The sequence below is a fragment of the Mirounga angustirostris genome, unplaced genomic scaffold, assembly GCF_029215605.1.
Source record: "Mirounga angustirostris isolate CCGP_5_RB_7025 unplaced genomic scaffold, mMirAng1.0.hap1 SCAF_2, whole genome shotgun sequence".
In the NCBI taxonomy this organism is placed as follows: Eukaryota; Metazoa; Chordata; class Mammalia; order Carnivora; family Phocidae; genus Mirounga; species Mirounga angustirostris.
In genome coordinates this window covers 40,301,812-40,325,893 of record NW_026991710.1, presented here as the reverse complement: position 1 = coordinate 40,325,893, position 24,082 = coordinate 40,301,812, and the positions used below count along the sequence as shown (strand labels likewise).

Here is a 24,082-nt window from a genome sequence, read left to right as displayed (position 1 = left end):
TCTGTCTACATGGTAATAGGTAACAGTAAGGTCTGCCACAGTAGCGGGTAGGAAAGGAAAAAATGGATGGCCACTATTTTCTTCTGCTGAGAGAAAGAAGAGAGGATACACTTTAGCTTCAAAACTCCCAAATGGGAAATTCCTCTTACCATCCTTTCAATAATGTTTTTTATACATAGCCTCCTTCCTTCCCAACTGATCTTTCTTGCCTTCTGTTTAATTGAAGTCCCAAATGTCAGCATCTCTGTACTTAAGATATGTTAGGCCCCAGTACTTGATAGGCTCAAATGATCTCTGCTTGGCTTCAAAAACATTAGAGCCATGATTCTCAAACTTGACTGTGCATCAGAATCCCAAGGAGCTTTTTAAAAAAGAATACAGAAACCCAGGCACCACCTCCAGAAAATCTAGTCCAGAATGAAACTCAGATATTTATATTAAAACCACCACAGGAGCTTCAAGCCATGATGTCAAAACTGGGAAGGGGGTTACCTTCCTACCTGTAAACACCTGTACAACTGGACAAAATATATGAAACAGTTTTCAAATATTGGACAACAGGCAGTATAAAACTATAATTCTGGAGAAAAGGAAAATAAATGTAGTGAGCCTTGTGAGCACACTGGCTTTTTGGGGGGGAAGGAGATGCTTTTTGGAATGTAGAGCAAGGAGGATCCTGAACAGATCAAAGTTATCTTGCTGAGCTGAGAAGACAAAAGCTGGAATTTGAGGAGAAGAGTACCTTAGAAGAGGGAGCCGCTCCAGAAGACCTCCATAACTCAGCTGAGGAGTCTACTTGAATCCTTGGCTAAATACTGTGCTACGCATATACCAAATGAAGTTCCATGAGACTGAGCAAAGGAAGACTGAAATGCTGTAAACTAAATGAAGCCTATTACTTGAAAATAAACTATAATAAGTTAAATTTGCAAAAAAAAAAAAAAAAAGATATATGAAAAATAAGCCAACAATAAAAATAAAATGTAATATTAAAGGCACTCAGCTATTCTAGAACAATAAAGGGGGGGCAAGGATCTGAATGGACAGAGAGAGAGAAAACAAACTGAGAGATGGTAGATGTTAAACCAACTATACTGATAACTGCATTAACTATGAATAGTAATCACGCCAATGAAAAGGTAATGATTGTTGGTACCCACAAGAGAGAAAGAGCTACATGCTATCTAAAACAAACATTTTAGAGAGGACTTTCCAAGACAGTGGAGGAGTAGGAGACCTTAGTTTTGTCTGGTCCCAGTAATTCAGCTAGAGAGCTACCAAATCATTCTGAACACCTGTGAACTCACCTGGAGATGTAAGAAAAGAATTGCTGCAATTCTACAAATAGAAAAGCGACCACTTTCTGCAAGAATGACAAGACAGAAAAACTCACCTCAAAAATGAGAACAAGAGGCAGTACTAACTACCAGGGACCTAATCAGTATGGATATAAGTAAGATGCCAGAAACAGAGTTCAGAATAATGATTATAAAGATACTAGCTGGGCTTGAAAAAAGCACAGAAGACACTAGAGAATCCTTTCTGGAGAAATAAAAGAACTAAAATCTAATCAAGTCTAAATAAAAAAGGCTATTAATGGGATACAATTAAAAATGGAGGCCCTAACTGCTAGGCTCAATGAGGCAGAAGAGAGAACTAGTGATAGAGAAGACAAAATGATGGAAATAAAGAAGCCGAGAAAAAGAGAGATAAACAACTACTGGATCATGAGGGAAGAATTCAAGAGATAAGTGAGATCATAAAGCAAAACATTATTAGAATAATTGGGATCCCAGAAAAAGAGGAAAGAGAGGGGCAGAAGGTATACTGGAGCAAATTATAGCACAGAACTTTCCTAATGTGGGGAAGGAAATAGGCTTCCAAGTCAAGGAGGCACAGAGAACCCTTCAAAATCAATAAAAATAGGGCAACAGCCCAACATTTAATAGTGAAACTTGCAAATCTCAGAGACAAAGAGAAAATCCTGAAAGCAGCCTGGGACAAGAGGTCTGTAACCTACAAGGGGAGAAACATGAGGTTGGCAGCAGACCTTTCCACAGAGACCTGGAGGGCCAGAAAGGACTGGCATGATATATTCGGGTGCTAAAAGAGAAAAATATGCAGCCAAGAATACTTCATCCAGCTAGGATGTCATTCAAAATAGGAGTGATAAAAAGCTTCCAGGACAGAAACTAAAAGAATTTGTGATCACCAAACCAACCATACAAGAAATATTAAAAGGCATCCTTTAAGCAAAGAGAGAGCCCTTACAGGTAATATAATGCACTAAATTCAGATCTTTCAATAGTTAATTCTGAATGTAAATGGGCTAAATGACCCAATCAAAAGACACAGGGTATCAGATTGGATAAAAAAGACTCATCGATATGCTGTCTGCAAGAGACTCATTTCAGACCCAAAGACACCTCCAGACTGAAAGTAAGGTGGTGGAAAACCATTTATCATGCTAATAGACATCAAAAGAAAGCTGGGGTAGCAATCCTTGTATCAGACAAATTAGGTTTTAAACCAAAGACTGTAATAAGAGATAAGGACACTATATCATACTTAAAGGGTCTATCCAACAAGATCTAACAATTGTAAATATTTATGCCCCTAACATGGGAGCAGCCAATTATATAACCCAATTAATAACAAAATTTAAGAAACACATCAATAATAATATAATAGTAGGGGACTTTAACACCCCACTCACTGCATGGATAGATCATCTAAGCAGATCAACAAGGAAACAGGGCTTTGAATGACACAATGACCAGATGGACTTCACAAATATATTCAGAGCATTCCATCCTAAAGCAATAGAATACACATTCTTCTTGAGTGCACATGGAACATTCTCCAGAATTGATCACATACTCAGTTACAAATCAGGTCTCAACTGGTACCAAAAGACTGGGATCATTCCCTGCATATTTTCAGACAACAATGCTTTCAAAGTGAGACTCAATCACAAGAGGAAATTTGGAAAGAACTCAAATACATGGAGGCTAAAGAATGAATGGGCCAACCAGGAAATTAAAGAAGAATTAAAAAAATTCATGGAAACAAAGGAAAACACAACTGTTCAAAACTTTTGGGATGCAGCAAAGGCGGTACTAAGAGGGAAGTATATAGCAATAAAAGCCTTTCTCAAGAAACAAGAGAGGTCTCAAATACACAGCCTAACCTTACACCTAAAGGAGCTGAGAAAGAACATCAAATAAAGCCTAAACCCATCAGGAGAAGAGAATAAAGATTAGAGCAGAAATCAATGAAACAGAAAGCAAAAGAACAGTAAACAGATGAATGAAACTAGGAGCTGGTTCTTTGAAAGAATAAGGTGGATAAACCTCTGGCCAGACTTATCAAAAAGAAAAGAGAAAGGACAAATAAAATCATGAATGAAAGAGGAGAGATCACAACCAACACCGAAGAAATATAAGAACATTTTATGAGCAACTATACACCAACAAATTAGGCAATCTGTAAGAAGTGGATGCATCCCTAGAGATGTATAAACTACCAAAACTGAAACAGGAAGAAACAGAAAACGTGAACAGACCCATAACCAACAAGGAGACTGAAGCAATAATCAAAAATCTCCCAACAAACAAGAGTCCAGGGACAGATGGCTTCCCAGGGGAATTCTACCAAACATTTAAAGAAGAATTAATACCCTATTTTTCTGAAGCTATTTCAAAAAACAGAAATGGAAGGAAATTTTCTAAACTCTTTCCATAAGGCCAGCATTACCTTGGTCCCAAAACCAGACAAAGACCCCACCAAAAAGGAGAATTACAGACCAATATCCCTGATGAACATGGATGCAAAAATTCTCACCAAGATACTAGCCAATAGGGGGATGCCTGGGTGGCTCAGCTGGTCAAGAGGCTGCCTTCAGCTCGGGTCATGATCTCAGGGTCCTGGGACTGAGTCCCACGATGGGCTCCCTGCTCAGTGGGGAGTCTGCTTCTCCCTCTGCCCTTCCCCCCACACGCACACACACGCACTCTCTCAGGTAAATAAATAAAATCTTAAAAAAAAAACAAACTAGCCGGGCGCCTGGGTGGCTCAGTTGGTTAAGCAGCTCAGGTCATGATCCTGGAGTCCCGGGATCGAGTCCCACATCGGGCTCCCTGCTCAGCAGGGGGTCTGCTTCTCCCTCTGCTCTCTTCCCTCTCGTGCTCTCTCTCATTCTCTCTCTCTCTCAAATAAATAAAATCTTAAAAAAAAAAAAAAAAAACTAGCCAATAGGATCCAACAGTACTTTAAAAAGATTATTCATCACGACCAAGTGGGATTTATTCCTGGGCTGTAAATCAATGTGATACACTACATTAATAAAAGAAAGGGCAGGGCACCTGGGTCGCTCAGTTGGTTAAGCATCTGCTTTCAGCTCAGATCATGATCCTGGGATTCTGGGACTGACCCCCACGTCAGGCTCCCTGCTCAGCAGGGAGTTTGCTTCTCCCTCTCCCTCTGCCCTTCCCCTGCTTGTGCTTGCTCTCTTGCTCTGTCTCAAATAAATCTTTAAAAAAAAAAGATAAAAAAAATAAAGGGCAAGAACTATATGATCCTCTCAGTAGATGCAGAAAACATATTTGACAAAGCACAGCATCCTTCCTTGATTAAAACTCTTCACAGTGTAGGGATAGAGGGAACATACCTCAGCATCAGAAAAGCCATATATAAAAAGCCCACAGTGACTATCATTCTCAATGGGGAAAAACTGAGAGATTTTTCCCTAATTCAGGAACACAGCAGGGATGTCCACTATCACCACTGCCGTTCAACATAATACTAGAAGTCCTAGCCACAGCAATCAGACAACAAAAAGAAATAAAAGACATCTGAATCAGCACTCTTTGCAGACAACATGAAACTCTATGTGGGAAACCCAAAACTCCACCCCAAAATTGCTAGAACTCATACAGCAATTCAGCAAAGTGGCAGGATATAAAATCAATGCACAGATATTAGTTGCATTTCTATACACTAACAATGAGACAGAAGACAGAGAAATTAAGGAGCCGATCCCATTTACAATTGCACCCAAAACCATAATAAGATACCTAGGAATAAACTTAACCAAAGAGGCAAAGGATCTGTACTCAGAAAGCTATAAAACACTCATAAAAGAAATTGAGGGACACACAAAGAAATGGAAAAACGTTCCATGCTCATGGATTGGAAGAACAAATATTGTTAAAATGTCTATGCTACCTAGAGCAATCTATACATTCAATGCAATCCCTATCCAAATACCATCAACTTTTTTTACAGAGCTGGACATGGATGGAACTAGAGGGTATTATGCTAAGCGAATAAGTCAATCAGAGAAAGACAATTATCACATGATCTCACGGATATGTGGAGTTTAAGAAACAAAACACAGTATCATAGGGGAAGGGAGGAAGAAATGAAACAAGATGAAACCAGAGAGGGGAAAAAAACCGTAAGAGAATCTTAACTATAGGAAACAATCTGAAGGTTGCTGGAGGAGAGGTTGGTGGGGGGATGGGGTAACTGGGTGATAGACATTAAGGAGGGCACGTGATATAATGAGCACTGGGTATAAGACTGATGAATCACTGAACTCTACCTTGAAATTGATAATACACTATATGTTAATGAATTGAATTTAAATCAAAATAAACACATTTTAGACATAAAACATAGATTAAAAGTAAAAGCACAGAAAAAGATACAATACACAAAACTGATCATGAAAAAGCTGAAATGTCTATAATAACAACAGAAAAAAAGATGACCATGAGAGATAGAGTTCAATGTTAAAGGGGCTGATTCAGAAAAGAATTAAGAATTCCAACTGTGTATATCCAAAAACAGATGTACAAAACACATGAAACAAACTGACATAACTGAAAGCTGGGGGGAAAAGTCTACAATTATGTATTTCAACACTATTCCAGTCTCAGTAACTGATAAAATAGGTAGAAAATCAGAAACGACATAGAAGACAAACACTACCATGAATCAAATTGGCTTGACATTTATAGAACACTCTAGTCAACTGATCACAGTTCAAACTTTCATCAGCAGGTGAATGAGTAAACCAAATGTGGTGTATTCATACAATAAAATACTACTCAGCAATAAAAAGGAGTAAACTGCAGATAAAATAAGGATGACTCTAAAAATTATGCTGAGTGAATTAAGTGCCAGACACAAAACAGCACATATTGAAGGACTCCATTTATACTAAGTTCCAGAAAAGGCAAATCTACGGGTGCCTGTGTGGCTCAGTTGTTAAGCGTCTGCCTTCGGCTCAGGTCATGATCCTGGGATGGAGCCCCACGTCGGGCTCACTGCTTGGTGGGAAGCCTGCTTCGCTTCTCTCTCCCCCACTCCCCCTGCTTGTGTTCCCTCTCTCGCTGTGTCTATGTCAAATAAATAAATAAAATCTTAGAAAAGAAAAGAAAAGAAAGGTCAAATCTAATTTATGGTAACAAAGCAGATCAGGTATTTGCTTGAGGTTTGAAGAATTGACTGGGAAGAAATACAAGGAAACTTTTGGGGATGATGGAAATGTTCTATAATTTCACTATATTGGTGGTTACATGAACGTGTGTGTGTGTGTGTTTAAAGTTTTATTTATTTATGTATTTGAGAGAGCGAGAGCGCATGCACAGTGGGGAGGGGCGGAGGGAGAGGAAGAGAGAAACTCCAAAGCACAGAGCCTGGTGGGACGCTGGATCTCAAGACTCTGAGATCACAACCTGAGCTGAAACCAAGAGTTGGTTGCCCAACTGACTGTGCCACCCAGGCGCCCCATGAATGTGAATTTTTGCTGAAATTAAAACTGTGTGTTTAAAATTCCACCTGAATATAGCTGACTTTAAGAAAACTCCATAAGGGACTCTACAGTAGAGCCAAGACTGAGAATAATGGCTCTTGAATCAATCATGTCCTGGTCCCCAACAACTGTTACAGTCTCCTCTGGCAGAAAACTGAAGATGTCCACAGGGCCTGAGTACACTGAATTGCAAATTCCATGATCTTCACAGAAGATTTTTTTTTTTTTAACTCTTACATAATCCATATTCCCCTTTTTATAGGTGACTGTAAATATATTTTGTCAACTTCATTCTCTACGCCCAGCCTTGTCTCCCTTGCCAAATCAGGCTCTACCCAACTTGTTTCAGTGATTTCCTGGAGGCTTACTGGATAACCAAGGCTCTCTAATTCATCTAGCCACTACCTGAGGGTGTGGCCTGGACCTCCTCCTTCTAGTACCAACTCCAAAAAGGCCATCTTCAGTCCTAGCTTTTCCCATAGTTGGTAGTCTTTCAGCCAGGGTTTTGTTTTGGTAGAACACAGGTTTCTGATAGGAGCAAGAACAGTACAGTTCACAGGATCATAAGCTTCAAAGAGTATTCTGGAAAAGTCTGGGGAGTTGAGGAAAGATAGCAATGAGGTCAGATTAAGAGATGCACTAAGACACTGTGAATGACAATCTATTAGATGAGGGATGACCGAAGAGTCCTAGGCTTCCTTCTTATGGTGACTGATGTAAAGCCCATGGTGAAATTAGGCACTTATACCAATGAGGCTAAGAGTGTTTCATGTCTACATGATAACCTTACACATACAGGAATATATCTATAATGCTCTGAATGTCTTACCCAAACCTTATCTTGAAAATAGGCTTTGTGAAAAGCATCTTTTCTTCTGGAAAAACTTCTGACCATTTTTTGAACTGCTAATAGTAATACCAGGGAAATGATGGTCTCCTGAAATTTTTTAAAAATGTGAATTTCAGACTGCCACTGGGAAAATGGGATAGATGTGTTTTTCCCTATTTCTCCCTGGGCATGAGTATAAAGTATAATTTAAAACCCTGGGCATGATACATAAAACAGACATAAGAAAACTCTATGTGGAGAGGAAAAAGGAAGACTGCCTAGGGACCTTGAGACCTAAGGGATGACACGGTAATGAGTTGCTAGGGTTTTCTTCTTGCTACATATATCCCAAATTGGAGCTGAAGAAATTGGCAACCTGGAAAAGCCATCAGGTGTGACAGAGGAAAAAAAGCCTGCTCTCTCTAGCCAAAGAACTAGGAAAGAGAACTTTTAGATGATAACTCTTCTACTCCAGCCAAACACCACAGAAAAACTGTAGTCTTACTCTCACCCACATCAGCAAGGGCTGGTGGGGTGTCTGGACTTCTATTCTTGTGAGGTTTAACAAGGCGCCCCAATATTTTCTCCAGGAAGGTGTCAGAGAAGACAGTAATCAGATGTTCTTTCCTCTCCTTATGGGTTGGTGTCAGAGGAGGTCCAGTACAGAGTCAGGACTTTGACAACTGCTCAGTGGTAACAAGACCACCTCCACCACAGTGTGAGTGGAGACCAAGTGGGGAGCCAGAACTCCTACCTCCACCCACCTGGCCCCTCTCCCTTAGGTGCCAACAAAGACTGAGTTGAAAACCCAGCCTTCTATTTCCACCTAGCAGTAATAAAATGCCCCAAGCCTCATCCACCAAATGCCTGAGTGGTGTCAGAGAAAGACATATAAAGCCAGAAAAAACAAAACCAGAAATATAGTATCGAAAAAGAAAACCACAGACCAATCTCTCTCATGAATGTAGATGTAAAACTCCTTAACAAATTAGCAAACAAGAACTCAGTGATATATATATATCTCATATACCACGATCAGGTGGGGTTTATTCCAGGATGCAAAGTTGGTTCAAAATTTGAAAATCAATCAGTGTCATTCACCACAACAACAGGCTAAAGGAAAGTCACATGATTACATCTACTGACGCAAAAAAGCATCAACCAAATTTAACACATATTCATGATAAAAATCCTGAGAAAAATAGGAATGGGGGAACCTGAACTTGTTAAAGAACATTTAAAAAAATACACATATAACATTATACTTACTGGTGAAAGACTGCTTACCCTCTAAGATAGGAACAAAGGAAAAATATATACTCTTACCACTCTTATTCATAGTGCTGGAAGTTCTAGCTAGTGCAATAAGAAAATAAAAGGCATATAGATTAGAAAGAAACTGTCTTCATGATTGTTACATCAAAAATCCCAAGGAATCCACACACACACACACACACACACACACACAACTTCTAGAAATACTAAGTCCAGTAAAGTCACAGGATAAAAGATTAACATATAACAATCTACTATATTTCTATATAGCACTAATGAATGTACAGAAATCAAAATAAAAAATGCAACACCACTTGCACTGCTCCCCCAAAAGAGAAAAGAAATATTTATATGTAAATCTAATAAAACAAAACCCAGAAAGCAAATTTCAGCAAATATCATGGGTTAGCTGCGAAAATCAAATGAGTAATATCTGGATAAATAGTTGGCAAATGTATAATATTACACAAACTGTAAGGCATATTACATCTGTGCCTTCCTTATCTAAGGAATACTGGAGCCTTTCAGCCTGTTACAGCTGAGTTCTCTGGAAAGATATTCAACAATGCCACTCAAGGGGCGTCTGGGTGGCTCAGTCGTTAAGCGTCTGCCTTCAGCTCAGGTCATGATCCCAGGGTCCTGGGATTGAGACCCACATCGGGCTCCCTGCTCAGCGGGAGGCCTGCTTCTCCCTCTCCCTCTGCTACTCCCCCTGCTTGTGCTCTCTCCCTGTCAAATAAATAAATAAAATCTTAAAACAAACAAACAATGCCACTCAAGACAGTTGTCTCCTAGGCCATCCTTATAAATTAACTAAAACACAGGGGTTAATTAGGCTTTATTGTCCAAATTAATTATGATAGTAGGTTATAATTTCTCTTTGCTCATTTTGGAAACTGAGAATTGCACTTAAATCAAGGCATAAAATGAAGTTGTTATCTACTCTGAGCAAGAATTAGAACTCTATTTATAAAACTGACATATGACTAAGAATGCTAACCTTGGTGTCTAAGTTAAGTCACCTCTGAAATGAAATGATGGGTAATATGAGGATTTCTATTTTTAAAACATTCATTTTTTGTCTTTTAATAAGCATTTAATAAAAATGGCAAGTTTTCTAATTGAGACTTAGAAAATACACCAGGCACTTTAGAATGGGAGAAACTGAGTAAACTATATACTGTTTTTAGCTTAGTAGATATTCAGAGAATGTTTTATAAATAATATATCTCAAATGTAAATAGCAACATAAAAAAAATAGATACTCCAAATGGTTGTCTTCACAGTGATATGTCTAAACTATAAATTCCATTAATTGTGTAATTGCTAAAAATATGTAAATATCAAATATATAGTTTACAATAAAAATATACACATTCCCAAACACTGGCCACTATGACTAATGGGGAGAAAAACATTTATTAAAATAGACATGCCATCCAATTATTTAACAATAGATTAAAAACAAAAATACTTGTTAACTCTCCCTTACATCATCCCAGTTCCTCAGTGGTCTACGCACCATCAAGGATAGTAAGAGGTTACAGACATAATAAAGACTTAAAAATAAGTTCTGGTTATTAAAGACTGCAGAGATGACATAAATATGATTCTCTCACTAGTGCTATCTGTTCCCACCTTTTCACTGTGTAGAGAAGATAACTTGCCACAACCACAGAGATCAACTGAGCAAATAAGAAAGTCAGAAGTTGAACCCACATCTCCTCATTCCCAGATTGGTATTCTTTACTGGGAACTAAAAGAGAAACACCTCTGGGAGTAGAAATTAAAATGTTATTCTCACTATTTTTATTTTCAACTGGACTCAGAATGTATGTTTGTGGAGCTACTATCCTAGGCAGGTTTCCTAAGACATGATACCAAGGCCCTATTAAACTTGTGAAGGCTGACAAGTAATCACACACAAAAAGAATTTACAAGGCACAGAAGCCTTTGATTTCTTCTTCCATTACTATACTTGACTCACCATTATTTTTGTAAGCACACAGTTATCATGAGAAGATTTATTAAACATAAGAGGCAGAAGACACCCCTGGGAATGGGCTTTACTATAGTTTTTATTCCTTACATACAAAAAGATTGATAGATATGAATAAATAAGATATGAATAAATAAGCTGCTGGCAAATACTTGCAGCATTAGCATTTTCAAAATAGGCAAAAAGTGGAAACAACTCAAATGTTCACAACTGAGAAATGGATAAATGAAATTTGGTATATCCATACACTGAATATGTATCACAATAAAAAGGAACAAAGTACTAATATATGCTGTAATATAATGAACTTCGGAAACTTATGCTAAGCCAGTCACAAAGATCACATATTATATTTGCATGAAATGGTAGAGGCACAGGTAAAACGAGAGATAGAAAAATTAGTGGTTGCCAGGGGCTGGAAGGAGTGGAAAATGGGTATGATATTTCTTGGGGGTGATGAAAATCTCTAAAGTCTAAATAATTGCTCAGCTCTGTAAATATACTAAGAAACATTGACTTGTACACTTTAAAAGGATGAATTTTATTTATTTATTCTAAAGATTTTCCTTATTCATTTGAGAGAGAGAGTGAGCAAGTGAGAGAGCACAAGCAGTAGAGGGAGAAGGAGAAGTAGGCTCCCGCTACGCAGAGAGCCTGATGTGGGGCTCAATCCCAGCGCAAAGAGCCTGATGTGGGGCTCAATCCCAGGACCTAAGTGGAAGGCAGCTGCTTAACTGACTGAGCCACCCAGGTGCCCCAAAAGGATGAATTTTATAAGTAGGGAAGAGGAGCAAAGGTAAGAAATCTCAGAAAATTAGCAGCCATATTTTTTAAGTTTCCCAAAACAACAGAAGAGGGATCTCTAGAGACCTAAAATTAGAAAATCTTAAATCAAGGTCCCTTTCTAAATGGTTAAAAAAACCAATTCCAAAGAAAAATGGGCAACAGAAAAGAACTGAGCCAAATCCCACATGAAGTTACTATTAAAAAAAGAAAGGAGAATAACATTTCTATTAATGGTACAACCTTGCCAGAAATTGTGTTCACCATGTACACACATGCAAAAGATGAAAGTTATAATCTAATATTTCAAATTCTAAAAGTATTTAAGAAAATGATAAAAGATATGAAAGAACATCATAAATCAGAATAGGAAACATTAAAAAATGAGGTGATGGAACACAGAAAAGAACCGGACATAAATCATCCTAAAATGAAGTCTAAGATAGAAAGAACACAAGAGTCTACACACATGACAGATAATGCTTTAAGAGAAATAGACAATGAAAAGAAACTTTCACAGAACAAGAAGAAATGAAGAGAGATGGAAAAGGATTCAAGAGAAGGCAACAGATAGAAAAGAAAGGCAAAGAACATCCAACATACGTACAACAGGAGTTCCTACAAAAAAAGAAAGCCAAAGCAAGAGAACAGAATACTAAAAACCATAATCTAAAAGAATTTGTCTGAAATTTTAAAGTATGTGAAATTCCATATTGAAAGAACACACGCCTATCTGGGGAAATCAATTCAAAATGACCAACATTAAGATATATTCTCATAAAGTACTGAACTTTAGGGGCGCCTGGGTGGCTCAGTTGGTTAAGTGGCCAACTCGTGATTTTAGCTCAGGCCATGATCTTGGGGTCCTGGGATTATGCCCTGCATCGGGCTCCAAACTTAGCAGAAGTCTGCCTCTCTCTCTCCCTTTGCCCTCCCTTCACTTGCTCATTCTCCCTCTAAAATAAATCAATAAATCTTTTAAAAAAATAAATGATTAAACTTTAAAGGAAAAGAAAACATCCATTGGACATCCAGATAAAATCCAAATGAATGTAAGAGAAATAACTTTTTAGTCCTGACAAAAATGGAGTAATATATTTAAGACACTCAAAGAAAGAAAATATGAGCCAAAGATTTCATATCTAGCTAATGAATTTCAAATATAAAAAGGGCAAACGGTCATCAACACACAAAAATGGAGGGAATGGATACTGCTCCTACAACTCCTTTTTTAAGGAATCTACTGGAGAATGAGCTTCAAACAAGAAAAATGGTTGGTGAGACAATAATGTACAGACTGACGGTAAGCATTAAATACATATTTAAATGTAGAACTAAGACTAAATGAAAGAGTACAAATAACTCTTTAAGCTGATAATGGATATGCAGTGTAACTGCTTAAAAAAAAGGAGTGAGCATATGCAAAAAGCTTTTTAAACAATTTTCAGTAGCCACATTGTATGGTATTATGCTAATGTTTTCTCCAGATTTTGTGTGTAATATGGGATAAAATAAAATGTTAAATGATATTTTAATTCTATCTGTTGGGGCGCCTGGGTGGCTCCGTCGTTAAGCGTCTGCCTTCCGCTCAGGTCATGGTCCCAGGGTCCTGGGATCGAGCCCCACATCAGGCTCCCTGCTCTGCAGGAAGCCTGCTTCTCCCTCTCCCACTCCCCCTGCTTGTGTTTCCTATCTCGCTGTCTGTCAAATAAATAAACAAAATATTAAAAAAAAAATTCTATCTGTTGGTGAGAGACAGAATTCTCAGAGCAAGATAAAGGAGATACTGGTTTAAGTTAAGAGATTACATAATTACCCTGAAGCCTTGAATGTGAATAGGAGGTATCAGCATGATCTCATTAAGGAATTCAATCTTAAAAAACACACATAAATCTACACATATATGTACTAACTCTAGTAACTAAAAAACCTAGAAACAATGGCCAATCCAATAGCAATTAATATAGCTAAAAACTCAGATTTGGGTTTTGAAATACCCTTTCCTATCAAAGGAAATCAGGACTTTTTGGAGAAATGACTAAATCCAGTTCTGTGGCAGGAAATGTACAAGATGTGCCTATCTTGTCATACCAGTTAGCAAGAATTTATCAGACTACTAGGCTTGTGTCAAAAAGTCTTGAGGGCCAACTTGAAGAAGCTTCCACCAAAGCTGGGAAAATATCCAGAATGAATCAAAATACATAAAAAATGTTTGAACCTGTAAGTTCATAATGATATATATATATTTAAGAAAAATAAGGATATAGGCATTAACCATCAATGACTGATAATATCAAGAAAAGAGGTAATCTTGCCTTGTGCACTTGTGGCTAAAGCAGCAGCACCACCTATGAAGTAGTCTTGCCCAAAATAGCAAAACTGAATCCAGTAAAGCATCTAGATCCAATTACCAATTTATGGGAAATACAGAGAAATCTACTAAATGACACTGTGGAAAAGATATCAGCAAGATCCAGCCTGTGGATCTACATCCACATCTATAGGGCAAATGATCTGGTGGTTTCTTCAAACAAACCTAACAAGGGGGAGTAAAGAGTTGGAAGAAAACTATAAATCAAGAGAAATGTAAAAAGACACATATTAAAGTGGCAGAACTACAGTTTCATTCCTTGAATGATAAAAATCATACAAAGAAGTGAGGAAGCGATTCTATAAAAATTCAGAACAATGGCTACTCTGGGAGAGTGGGTCAAGAGAGGATTGTGTTTGGAAAGAGACAGGTAGTTTCTGAAGTAGCAAGTTATAGTCTCCTGATATGAATGGTGGTCACTAAGGGGTTGCCTTGCAAGAATTCATTAAACTATGTATTATATGGTTTTCTGAATTTGTGTTATATTTTAAAATAACAAAGTTTAAACAGATTTATAAATTAGAAATCCTTTTAAATTTATTAATCCTAAATTCTTAGAAAAATGCACTAGAGTATATGAAAGGACAAGTCGAAAAGTTCTACAATCTCGGAATATGGAAAGAAATATTTTAACAAGGTTGGGGCACCTGGGTGGCTCAGTCGTTAAGTGTCTGCCTTTGGCTCAGGTCATGATCTGAGCCATGGGGCTCCCTGCTCGGCGGGGAGCCTGCTTCTCCCTCTCCCACTCCCCCTGCTGTGTTCCCGCTCTTGCTGTATCTCTCTCGGTCAAATAAATAAATCTTTTTTTTTTTTAAAGATATTTTTATTTATTCATTCGAGACACAGAGATAGACAGAGAGAGAGAGAGAGAATGAGCAGGGGGAGAAGCACAGGGAGGAGGAGAAGCAGACTCCCCGCTGAGCAGGGAGCCCGATGTGGGGCTCGATCCCAGGACCCTGGGATCATGACCTGAGCCGAAGGCAGACGCTTAGCCATCTGAGCCACCCAGGCGCCCCTAAATAAATAAAATCTTAAAAAAAAAAAAAAAATTTTAACAAGGTTAATGTATAACTTGAGGGAAAACCAGAATGTAAAGTGCACTAAGCTATAGTTTTACTATTATAAAAAGTGTTTCCTCTAATGGTAGCAGCATTTATGCCTTATGTATAAACTTGGGAAGGAAAAAGAATAAAATGAGGTTAACTGAAATTAGGTGATCTTTGAAGGCATTCTAGCTCTAACTTTAATTTTCTAAAATGCAGATAGTTTTTAATCAGAAAAATAAAAGCACAATTTTCAGAGAGGAGAAAATTTTGATCTAGGACTTTATCTGCAAGAGAAATTAATAGATGTAGTCAAGATGTAACTAAAGAAGAAAAAAGATCTTGGAAAATCACAAAAGACTTATTAACTCTAAATGTAAGTAGAATCTATTCAATTATCATTCCAAAAATAGCATGAAATGGCTAACAGGAATTTGTGTGTTCGGAGAGAGCCCTGTTCCCTCTCCTTTCCCATTCTCTCAATTTTATATAATAAAATCATGGGAAAGGGAGCAATTCCTATCATTTTAACTGTATCTAAAAACTCCATACGGGGGCGCCTGGGTGGCTCAGTTGGTTAAGCGACTGCCTTCAGCTCAGGTCATGATCCTGGAGTCCCGGGATCGAGTCCCGCATCGGGCTCCCTGCTCTGAGGGGAGCCTGCTTCTCCCTCTCCCACTCCCCCTGCTTGTGTTCCCTCTCTCGCTGTGTCTCTCTCTGTCAAATAAATAAATAAAATCTTTAAAAAAAAAAAAACTCCATACGGCAGAGGCTGGCTTTGACCACAACTATAATAGAAAAAGTAAAGAGGAACTAGACATGGGGGGAGGGGGTGGCGTGTAATGAGTGTATCTTGTTTATGATACAGATTCAATAAATACTTGTTAATGAAAAGCAAATATAAGAAATTTTAAATTTTGGATTAAAGGTAATGGCAAAATTCCTAGGTACTCCATTTTCAGATAGTCTGATATCAAACAGCATTTTAAACTCCTATCAATTCGGCCTCTTATAAATGTTGTTTATCTCACCTTATATGAATATTCAAAATATAATGAATTAAAGCAGTACTGGAAAACTACCACTGCTAACTCGTCCTAAGGTGCTGCCTCTTTCCTTCTAAAGTATGTTTCTACATTTTAATTTGTCCTGATCTACACATTCACTTTTTCTAAGTAGTTATTTTTTCCCTGACTTGATGAGGTCTCTACTTTGTTTACCTCCCCTTCACTGAGTTCCCAACAAATAGGAATGAATATCTCTTTGTCAGAGCAGTTTAAGTAGTCAAGCCCATGAACGAAGCCTTAACAATACACAATGGATTTTTTTTTTCTTCAAAGAGAAGGATGGGCTAAAGAAACAAACAAACAAAAAACCCTGCAAGAAGAAAATGCAAAGAGGAATGTGTCCAGCCTTGAGTTAGTGGCATGACTGTGTTCATTCCACAGATGTTTACGGTGTGTCCCTTTGTGCCAGGCAACACAGTTCTTACTTCCCTTCCTATCTTCAAACTCCAGCTACTACTAAATGCAATTAAAATCCAAGTGACTGGGGTGCCTGAGTGGTTAAGCACCTGACTCTTAATTTTGGCTCAAGTCACAAGATCAGGGTCATGAGATCGAGTGGATGCTCAGCATGGAGCCTGCGTAAGATTTTTTCTCTCCCTCTGCACCCCACCCCCCGCTCATGCGCTCTCTCTAAAAAAATAAAATAAAATAAAATCATAGTGTCCTATTTCCAATTGTTAAGGGAACGACCTTCTCCCTCTTCCCATGATCCTTTGAGTCCTTAAAATAAGTACGCCAACTTTCTAAGATGTTACAGGTTCATCCCCAGGATGGGACAACTGATTTATGTGACAATTTACTATCCAGTCCCATGTTTCTCTAGTCCAGGTTTAAAGTGCCAAAGGTACCTATGAACACATGGTATCTGAATCTCATCTGCCTCACATCCCTAACAAGAACAGAGAATCCCCCAGTCCAGTGCAGACCCCTCTCTTTCAAAGTCTAGATATGAAGGGAAATTAGAAAATCCATTTGGCCTTGGATCCAAGACATATTCTCGGGTTCAACTTTACCAGTAATTAACCTAATATTTTATTTTTATTTTTTTTTAAGTAGGCTTGATGATGAACATGGGGCTAGAACTCAACACCCCAAGATTAAGAATCACATGCTCTGGGGCGCCTGGGTGACTCAGTCGTTAAGCATCTGCCTTCGGCTCAGGTCATGATCCCAGGGTCCTGGGATCCAGCCCTGCATCGGGCTCCCTGCTCTGCAGGAAGCCTGTTCTCCCTCTCCCACTCCCCCTGCTTGTGTTCCTTTTCTCGCTGTGTCTGTCAAAAAAAATAAATAAAATCTAAAAAAAAAAAAAAAAATCACATGCTCTACTGACTGAGCCAGTCAGGTACCCCTAACCTAATTATTTGAAATCCTATTGTATATCTGTGCCCATTTTTCAATTGGTTCAGAATTTTTTTTTTATTTTGGTTCAGAACTTCTAGTAGTGTAAAATGATCATCCCCAAACTACAATACCAATCAAAAAAATATGAGTCTGGATTAAGTTAAATAAGAGATTAAACAAAAAGAAACAAAACAACAAAACCCAACACACAAACATACAAACTTCTTTCCCTTTACTAAGTCAACTGGACAACTAGAGGTACCAGGAATTATAAGATTGGGTTTTCCTGTCATTTTATCACAGAAAGTGGGAGTTTGGTGGCTCAATCACAAAAATATGTAACTTCCATAGGCAAAAAACCAAAAGAGCCCCAAAACAAAAAAAAACAACCAGCCAGAAGTTATATCTTCTTAACCTAATAAAGAGCAAAAAATCCTTAAGTAAATATTTAAAATTATTTAAACCTACCTGACCCCCCCAAAATTATGAAGCAGCTTAGAGAGACATACAAATTTATATAAACTTAAAATCCTATGTTTTATTATGATACAGTAATTTCTTGCCCTGTTTTAGACACCACAATCTCTTCATGTTCCTGTTTTTACTACCTCTCATCAAGTACTCAAAAAATATCTAGAAGTCTCAAAAAAAAAAAAAAAAAAAGAAGCCTATGGTCCTCAAATAATTTCTATAAGGACCCTTTCTATAATAATTCCTAATAAATCACCTTCTTCTCTAACAAAAGAACATATACTATCCAGTCTTTTTTTTTTAAAGATTTTATGGAGTTACTGGGGGGGCGCACAGAAGGAGAGGAAGAAGCAGACTCCCCACTGAGCAGGGAGCCCAACACAGGGCTCAGGGCTCGATCCCAGGACTCCAAGAACATGACTAGAGCCAAAGGCAGACACCTAACCAACTGAGCCACCTAGGCACCCCTATCCATTCTTATTTCGGACAGTAGCACCAAAAGACATTTGTATTGGAGGGCTATGATCAACTTCTGGTATTCAAAACACAAACATTTACACATCCAACATTTCCATTTGACTATTCTCTTTCCTTCAGATTCTATTATCTAAAACTATTTCTTTAAATCATATTTAACCCACCAAATCATTGCTAAAACATTTACACATTAATGAACTTGCTAAAATACGTATTTCAGTGCTTTTGTACCCATATTAACCAAATCTTCTTCTTTGACAATCAAATCTCAAACCTCCTCTTCCCACATAATGTCCTTTAATACTTTATCCTCCTCATATATCTTTGTTATTTACTGAGTTCTGGAACCGTCAGGAAATCTACATGTCCTGGACAGGGGAAATATTTTTCTTCATTGCTTATATTTGTTATGTCCCACTTCCTCTGAGGCTTCTATTCATTCTTATTACTGCTGGTCCTACCCAATTGCATGGTATTTTCCCCAATTCTACTTCTTTCTAGCTGCTCATACATCCAATCTCTTCAAACCAGTATGATAGCTTTGGTGTCCAACCTCCAAATACTTCAACTCTCAGGTCTTAAAAAAGATACCATTCCCTTAAATAGTCTAAACATTACCAGTTAACCACAACTTGTGATTTAATGTTTATCAACTTCTAACATGAAAGCATTCCCATTTCATCCTACAGATAAGTAAATCCAAAACTCAAAAGTCAGAAGAAAAAAATTTACATACAAAATGTCTGGCATTTGGTTCATTTTAAAGCACTACATTCACCTACATTAAGTTAAAACAATGACCTTCAGTTTTAGGTTGGTAAGAAAAATGATAAATTCTCTAATAGAAAATGCTACATATCACTTATTCCTTTCAGAAGAGCAATCCAATACATACCTCTGCAGAAAATAAGTTTCTTCCGGATTTATCCAAATAAGAGAGAATGAATCCACATTACTTTATGTAAAAAAATAAAAAAGACTAAAACATGCCCTACAGACATCAATGACTCAGTGTACCAAAAGGTATGAGATTTAACTATCAGATTATTTGCTGAAATTTAAAACTTAGTAAGAGGCTGTAGTTACCTCTTTTTGTAGATGAAGTTGGAAGCAACTGTTTGGCTTTGAGGGAAGTACGAGGCAAATTTTTCAGCCTTTGCGAAGCTGTTGAAAAATAAGGAACTGTAATATTTGCCTGGAAGGACAAGATAAAGGCTATAGCTTCTGTAAACTTGAATATTTTAATACATACTTGAAAATTTATCAAGGAACAGAAACCATAAGGCGAAAATATGTTAGAAACCTAGAAGCAGAGGAATCTGAAAGTGATGCTTAGTGCATTAAGTCGGAAAGGAAAAGGGATGGAAATCTTAGTGCAAAGTGCATACTTTCAGAAATAGTTTCTTATAGATGAGAAAATCTACAATATGTAAACTAATCAAAATATCAAAGAGAAAACAAACCACCGGCAAACATGCTACAGGATGCAAAGAATATAAAGCTAAGTAAGTAAAAGTGATGAACACAAGCACACAGTATAGAATAAAATAAAAGTAGTACTTGTTCAATGCAAAAAAGCAGACTTTGGCAAAGCAGTTATTGTTAGATGAATTGCCCTAACATAGAACAGTAATCCCCATACTCAAAAAGGAGAAGAAAACTCAGAACCAGGCAGGTCCTCAAGGGAGTAAAAACCCAGTGGCTTTAATATATTCAACATCATCTTGCTGTAGCATAAAACTAATTTGTACTTTAGACTTTGGGTAGCAATATATCTGTGCTGTGCACATATTATATGTGGTGGATGGGGGTGTGTGTGTGGGGGTGCACACTGTATGTTGGGGTTGACAGGGTTGGAGGGGTCAGAGCATCTGCTTCTTAAAGTGATCAATGAGGAGTTTTAAGCTTTCTTCAAAACTCCTACTCTATTAACTGCAACGAAACTCTCAGAACTGGCATGTAAGCAGCAGCTCAGAGCCATCCAGAGTTAAAGCTCACTATAGTTTCACTGAACTGAAAAGACCCACACCTACCTGTATAGTCACCTATTTAAGCGGTTCTAAAATGTCACTCTACTGTTTGAGAAGTTGGACTTCTAGGATTTATATGTGAAAGAGAGAGAGAGAGAGAGAGAGAGAGATCCGACAACCATAAATCTGGCCAGCATTTAAACAATTATCGGATTGACAAAGGAATACTTGATAATATCATCAAAGAGAATTAAGGAGACTTTCTCTTTTGCCCTATTGCTTAACTATATCAATGCTTTTAAAAAACTATTGTTTCCTCACTGTCTGATAGTAAATATTTTTAAAGAGTAATAAATGTATTTGACTTCCAATTTTACTCCACACATTACGTAGCCAAATATATACCAATTCAGCTTAAATATTGCCAGGAAGACTACTAAAAACTTCTTCAAACCTAAAAAAAAAAAATCAATTTTATAATTACCTCATACCTATCCCACAGAAATATAGGATCCTATCATCACTGAATATTCTCCATTTGCATATTTATTCATACATGCTTTCAACCATTCACAGTGTCATTCATTTACTCATTCACTGCTGCTTTTTCTCATTCTTTCAAATAGTTAATTATCTACTTTATTTCAGGTTTTAGGTATAGTGGATTTGTTCAGTAGCCAACTAGGTGGATAAAATTCCTACTTTCATGGAACTAACATTCTGAAAGGAAAGGGGAAATAAAAGAGTCAAATAGTCAGTGATAGCTGCTAAGGAGAAAACTAAGTAGGGAAGGGAGACAGGAAATGGGGAGATTTAAATTGCAATTATAAATAGGGTGATCAGGAAAGATTTCCCTGAGATGACAAAGATCATTTGCGCAAAGATCTGAAGGAAGAGAGGAAGTAAGCCATACAGATATCTGGGGAAAGCACTGTAGACAGACAGAAAAGCAATGGTAGAGGACCTGGGGTAAGAGTGTGCCTACTATATCTGAAGAACAGGAAATAGGCCACTATGATTGGAATAGAGAAATGAGGGCAAAAGGTAACTATCTGTATGTATGCTGGCAATCCACAATACCTATTAACCATTAAAATTTTTTTTAGTGAGGGCCTAACATCAAATATCATCTATAATCTGTTTTGGAAAGGTCCTATTTAAATTAATAGCTATGATAACTCCAAACTTTCTCGCTCAAGTTTCATGGGTCACAACAAAAGCATCCATAACAAGTAAAATCTATGCAATGGTAATCTGAAGAATCAGACTGCAAATAGAATCAGGCAGTATACACTAAATTTGTCTAATACAACAAATCTGATAAATCTGTCAGAATGAAATTAGTGATTTTCATAAGCTACAACATATTGGTGTATTACTCAAATAAGAAAACTAAATTTTTATCTGAATTATCACTCTTAATTTGATGAGTCTTCTAAAGACTGTATCATTTTTTAAATGATAAAGTGTAGTAAACGGAAAGTCTCCAAATTTTTCTACAATAATAGAATTCAGTGTGTTAGCTGTTTAAAAATACTCATGGTTTCCCTGGTTTCTCTCTTAATATTTACATAATTCCAAATTAGCAAGACCCCACCATGAAAAGCAAAGATGGTACAATAAAAATATTATTCTCTCATGCTACCATTATTTAGGTTACTGTCTTCCTCCATAAACCAATCCCAAATGCCTCTGTATTTTTGTTAAACATACACCACCATTTTCCAAGTCATTCTGGCTCAAAGTTTTCTTTAATTCCATTTAGTCATCCCTGCAGTTATGTTGATCTCTTCCTTTACATCCCTACTGTTTCCTAAATACCTAATTCAGACCTTCATCACCCTATTTTTGGATTAGAACAGTGTCCTTTTGGGTTTTCCTACATCCAATCCTTCCACTTTATTCATGTGCATCAGGGGAAGGCTAGTGGAAGTGCGGTCCCCCCACCCAGTACCTCCCCCTCCCAGTCCAGTGCAGGCAGTAAGTGAGTGAATGGTCTGTAAGGAATTCAGAACAAAAATAAAACCAGCTTGGTCTGTTTTTTTTATTATCATCATGTCCTGGATTAATAATCAATGTTGGCGATAAAATGCTCCTCCCTGAAGAAAACAGTTTGTCAGCCTAAGTTATAAACAACTGCTGCAGGTACTGTTGCCTCTTAATAGCATATATGAAAGATTTAAATGAACATGTTTTAATACTTATCTTTTAAAGTACATTGCATTTCACATGAAAAATCATCAGGAGAACTCCCAGTCATATGGTCTCCCCTAACATAGGGGGATTCAGCTACACATTTCTTTCCAGAGTTCATAGAGATGTGAAATCAAGCTTAGCACACTATATGCCTCCAACCCCTATGGTATAATAATATATTCCTATATTTACACAGCTTAGAAATAAACAATGATGGTACAGTGATTATAAAGTCAATGAAACAGAATGTGAGTTACTTCAATTGTAATTATATGTGACTGAGTATTAAATTTTTTCAGCTGTGAAGACATTTAAAAATCATTAGATTTGATCCCCAAAGGAACTAAGATATGGATAAGATGGCAATTTCTGAAATATCCTGTAAAATGGAATTTTATTAATTTCTGCCAAACTTATCATTATGTTGAATATTTCCTTACTTGTATAAAAGCTGCTTTGTGGGGGAAAAAAAAAACCTTTTCAGATTTAAAAATTGAAGACTATTCTTCAATCAACATGACTGAAGAGAAATTGATAAATCTGGCTATACTGTGTCTTGAGCTTCAATATGCAAAGATCAATTCTGAAGAAGTTATTGACAAATTTCCAGAAACTAAAGCTATAATATTCATTACTGTGACAAACCAATATGTAAAAACATATTTTCCTTTTTTATAAAAAATGATTTAAAAGTATTTCTTTTTTGTACTATAATGTTGATATTATTTTTTTACTGAGTTATAAAATAATGCTCAATAAAAGAATATTTCTCATTGTCTGCATTTTCTCCAGCCATTATTATTATAACTCATTCTATTTCATTATTATTGAACATAATTTTGTCATATGGGGAGATGTTAAAAATAATCTCCAGGTCCCAAATACTAAGTAAGCATAAACCACTATAAAAGAATGTTAATTACTGCTAAGTAAAATGTCCCGTTCCCCCTAACTCTGCAATGACATTTTGTTTTGAAACTTTCATTGCTACAAATTCTGAGTCACCTTTCAATCCTCTTTCTCTCCACCTCCCATCTTCTCGGGTGTTACCCAGTCACATATCTTCTACTTCATTTCTAAAAATTCATCCAGATCTCATCACCTCCTGCACCAGTGCCTTTGTTCAGATAGTCATTTCTTGCCATGATTATACAAAAGCCTTTTAAATGGCTTCTACTCTCTCTTCAACTTTAATCCATTCTTCATATTGCTACCAGAATGGATTTTCTAAGAAGTAACATTGATTAAAAGTCTACCATGGCTCTCCACACTTATAGGATAAAACCCAAATTCCTTAATATATTAAAAAACTCCCAATCTGTGCCCTATGTATCTCTCTCATCCTTCATCACTGCACCCTACACTCTAGTCATACAAAACCACTATAATCAGGGTGCTACTTTTAAGACTTCATTACCAATTCCACTGTTAGGTAAACCT

At 37.1% G+C, this 24,082-nt stretch overlaps 1 protein-coding gene across 5 annotated transcripts in view; it reads right to left on the bottom strand.

Moving 5' to 3' along the window:
* SLAIN2 (SLAIN motif family member 2) overlaps window positions 1–24,082 on the bottom strand; it is an 83,297-nt gene that overhangs the window by 5,796 nt on the left and 53,419 nt on the right. For 2 of the 5 annotated variants that reach the window (XM_064584452.1, XM_054508930.2), the window contains 2 exons: window positions 19,563–19,640; window positions 8,976–9,005 (listed from right to left, as the gene is read on the bottom strand). The exons of 1 other annotated variant lie outside the window; for it this stretch is intronic. In XM_064584452.1, coding sequence (XP_064440522.1) covers window positions 8,976–9,005; window positions 19,563–19,640 — 108 coding nt within the window. Of the gene's footprint in view, window positions 1–7,225; window positions 7,413–8,975; window positions 9,006–19,562; window positions 19,641–24,082 lie in introns of all 5 variants that reach the window. 2 more of the 5 variants (XR_010409393.1, XM_045881184.3) reach the window with 2 other exon arrangements.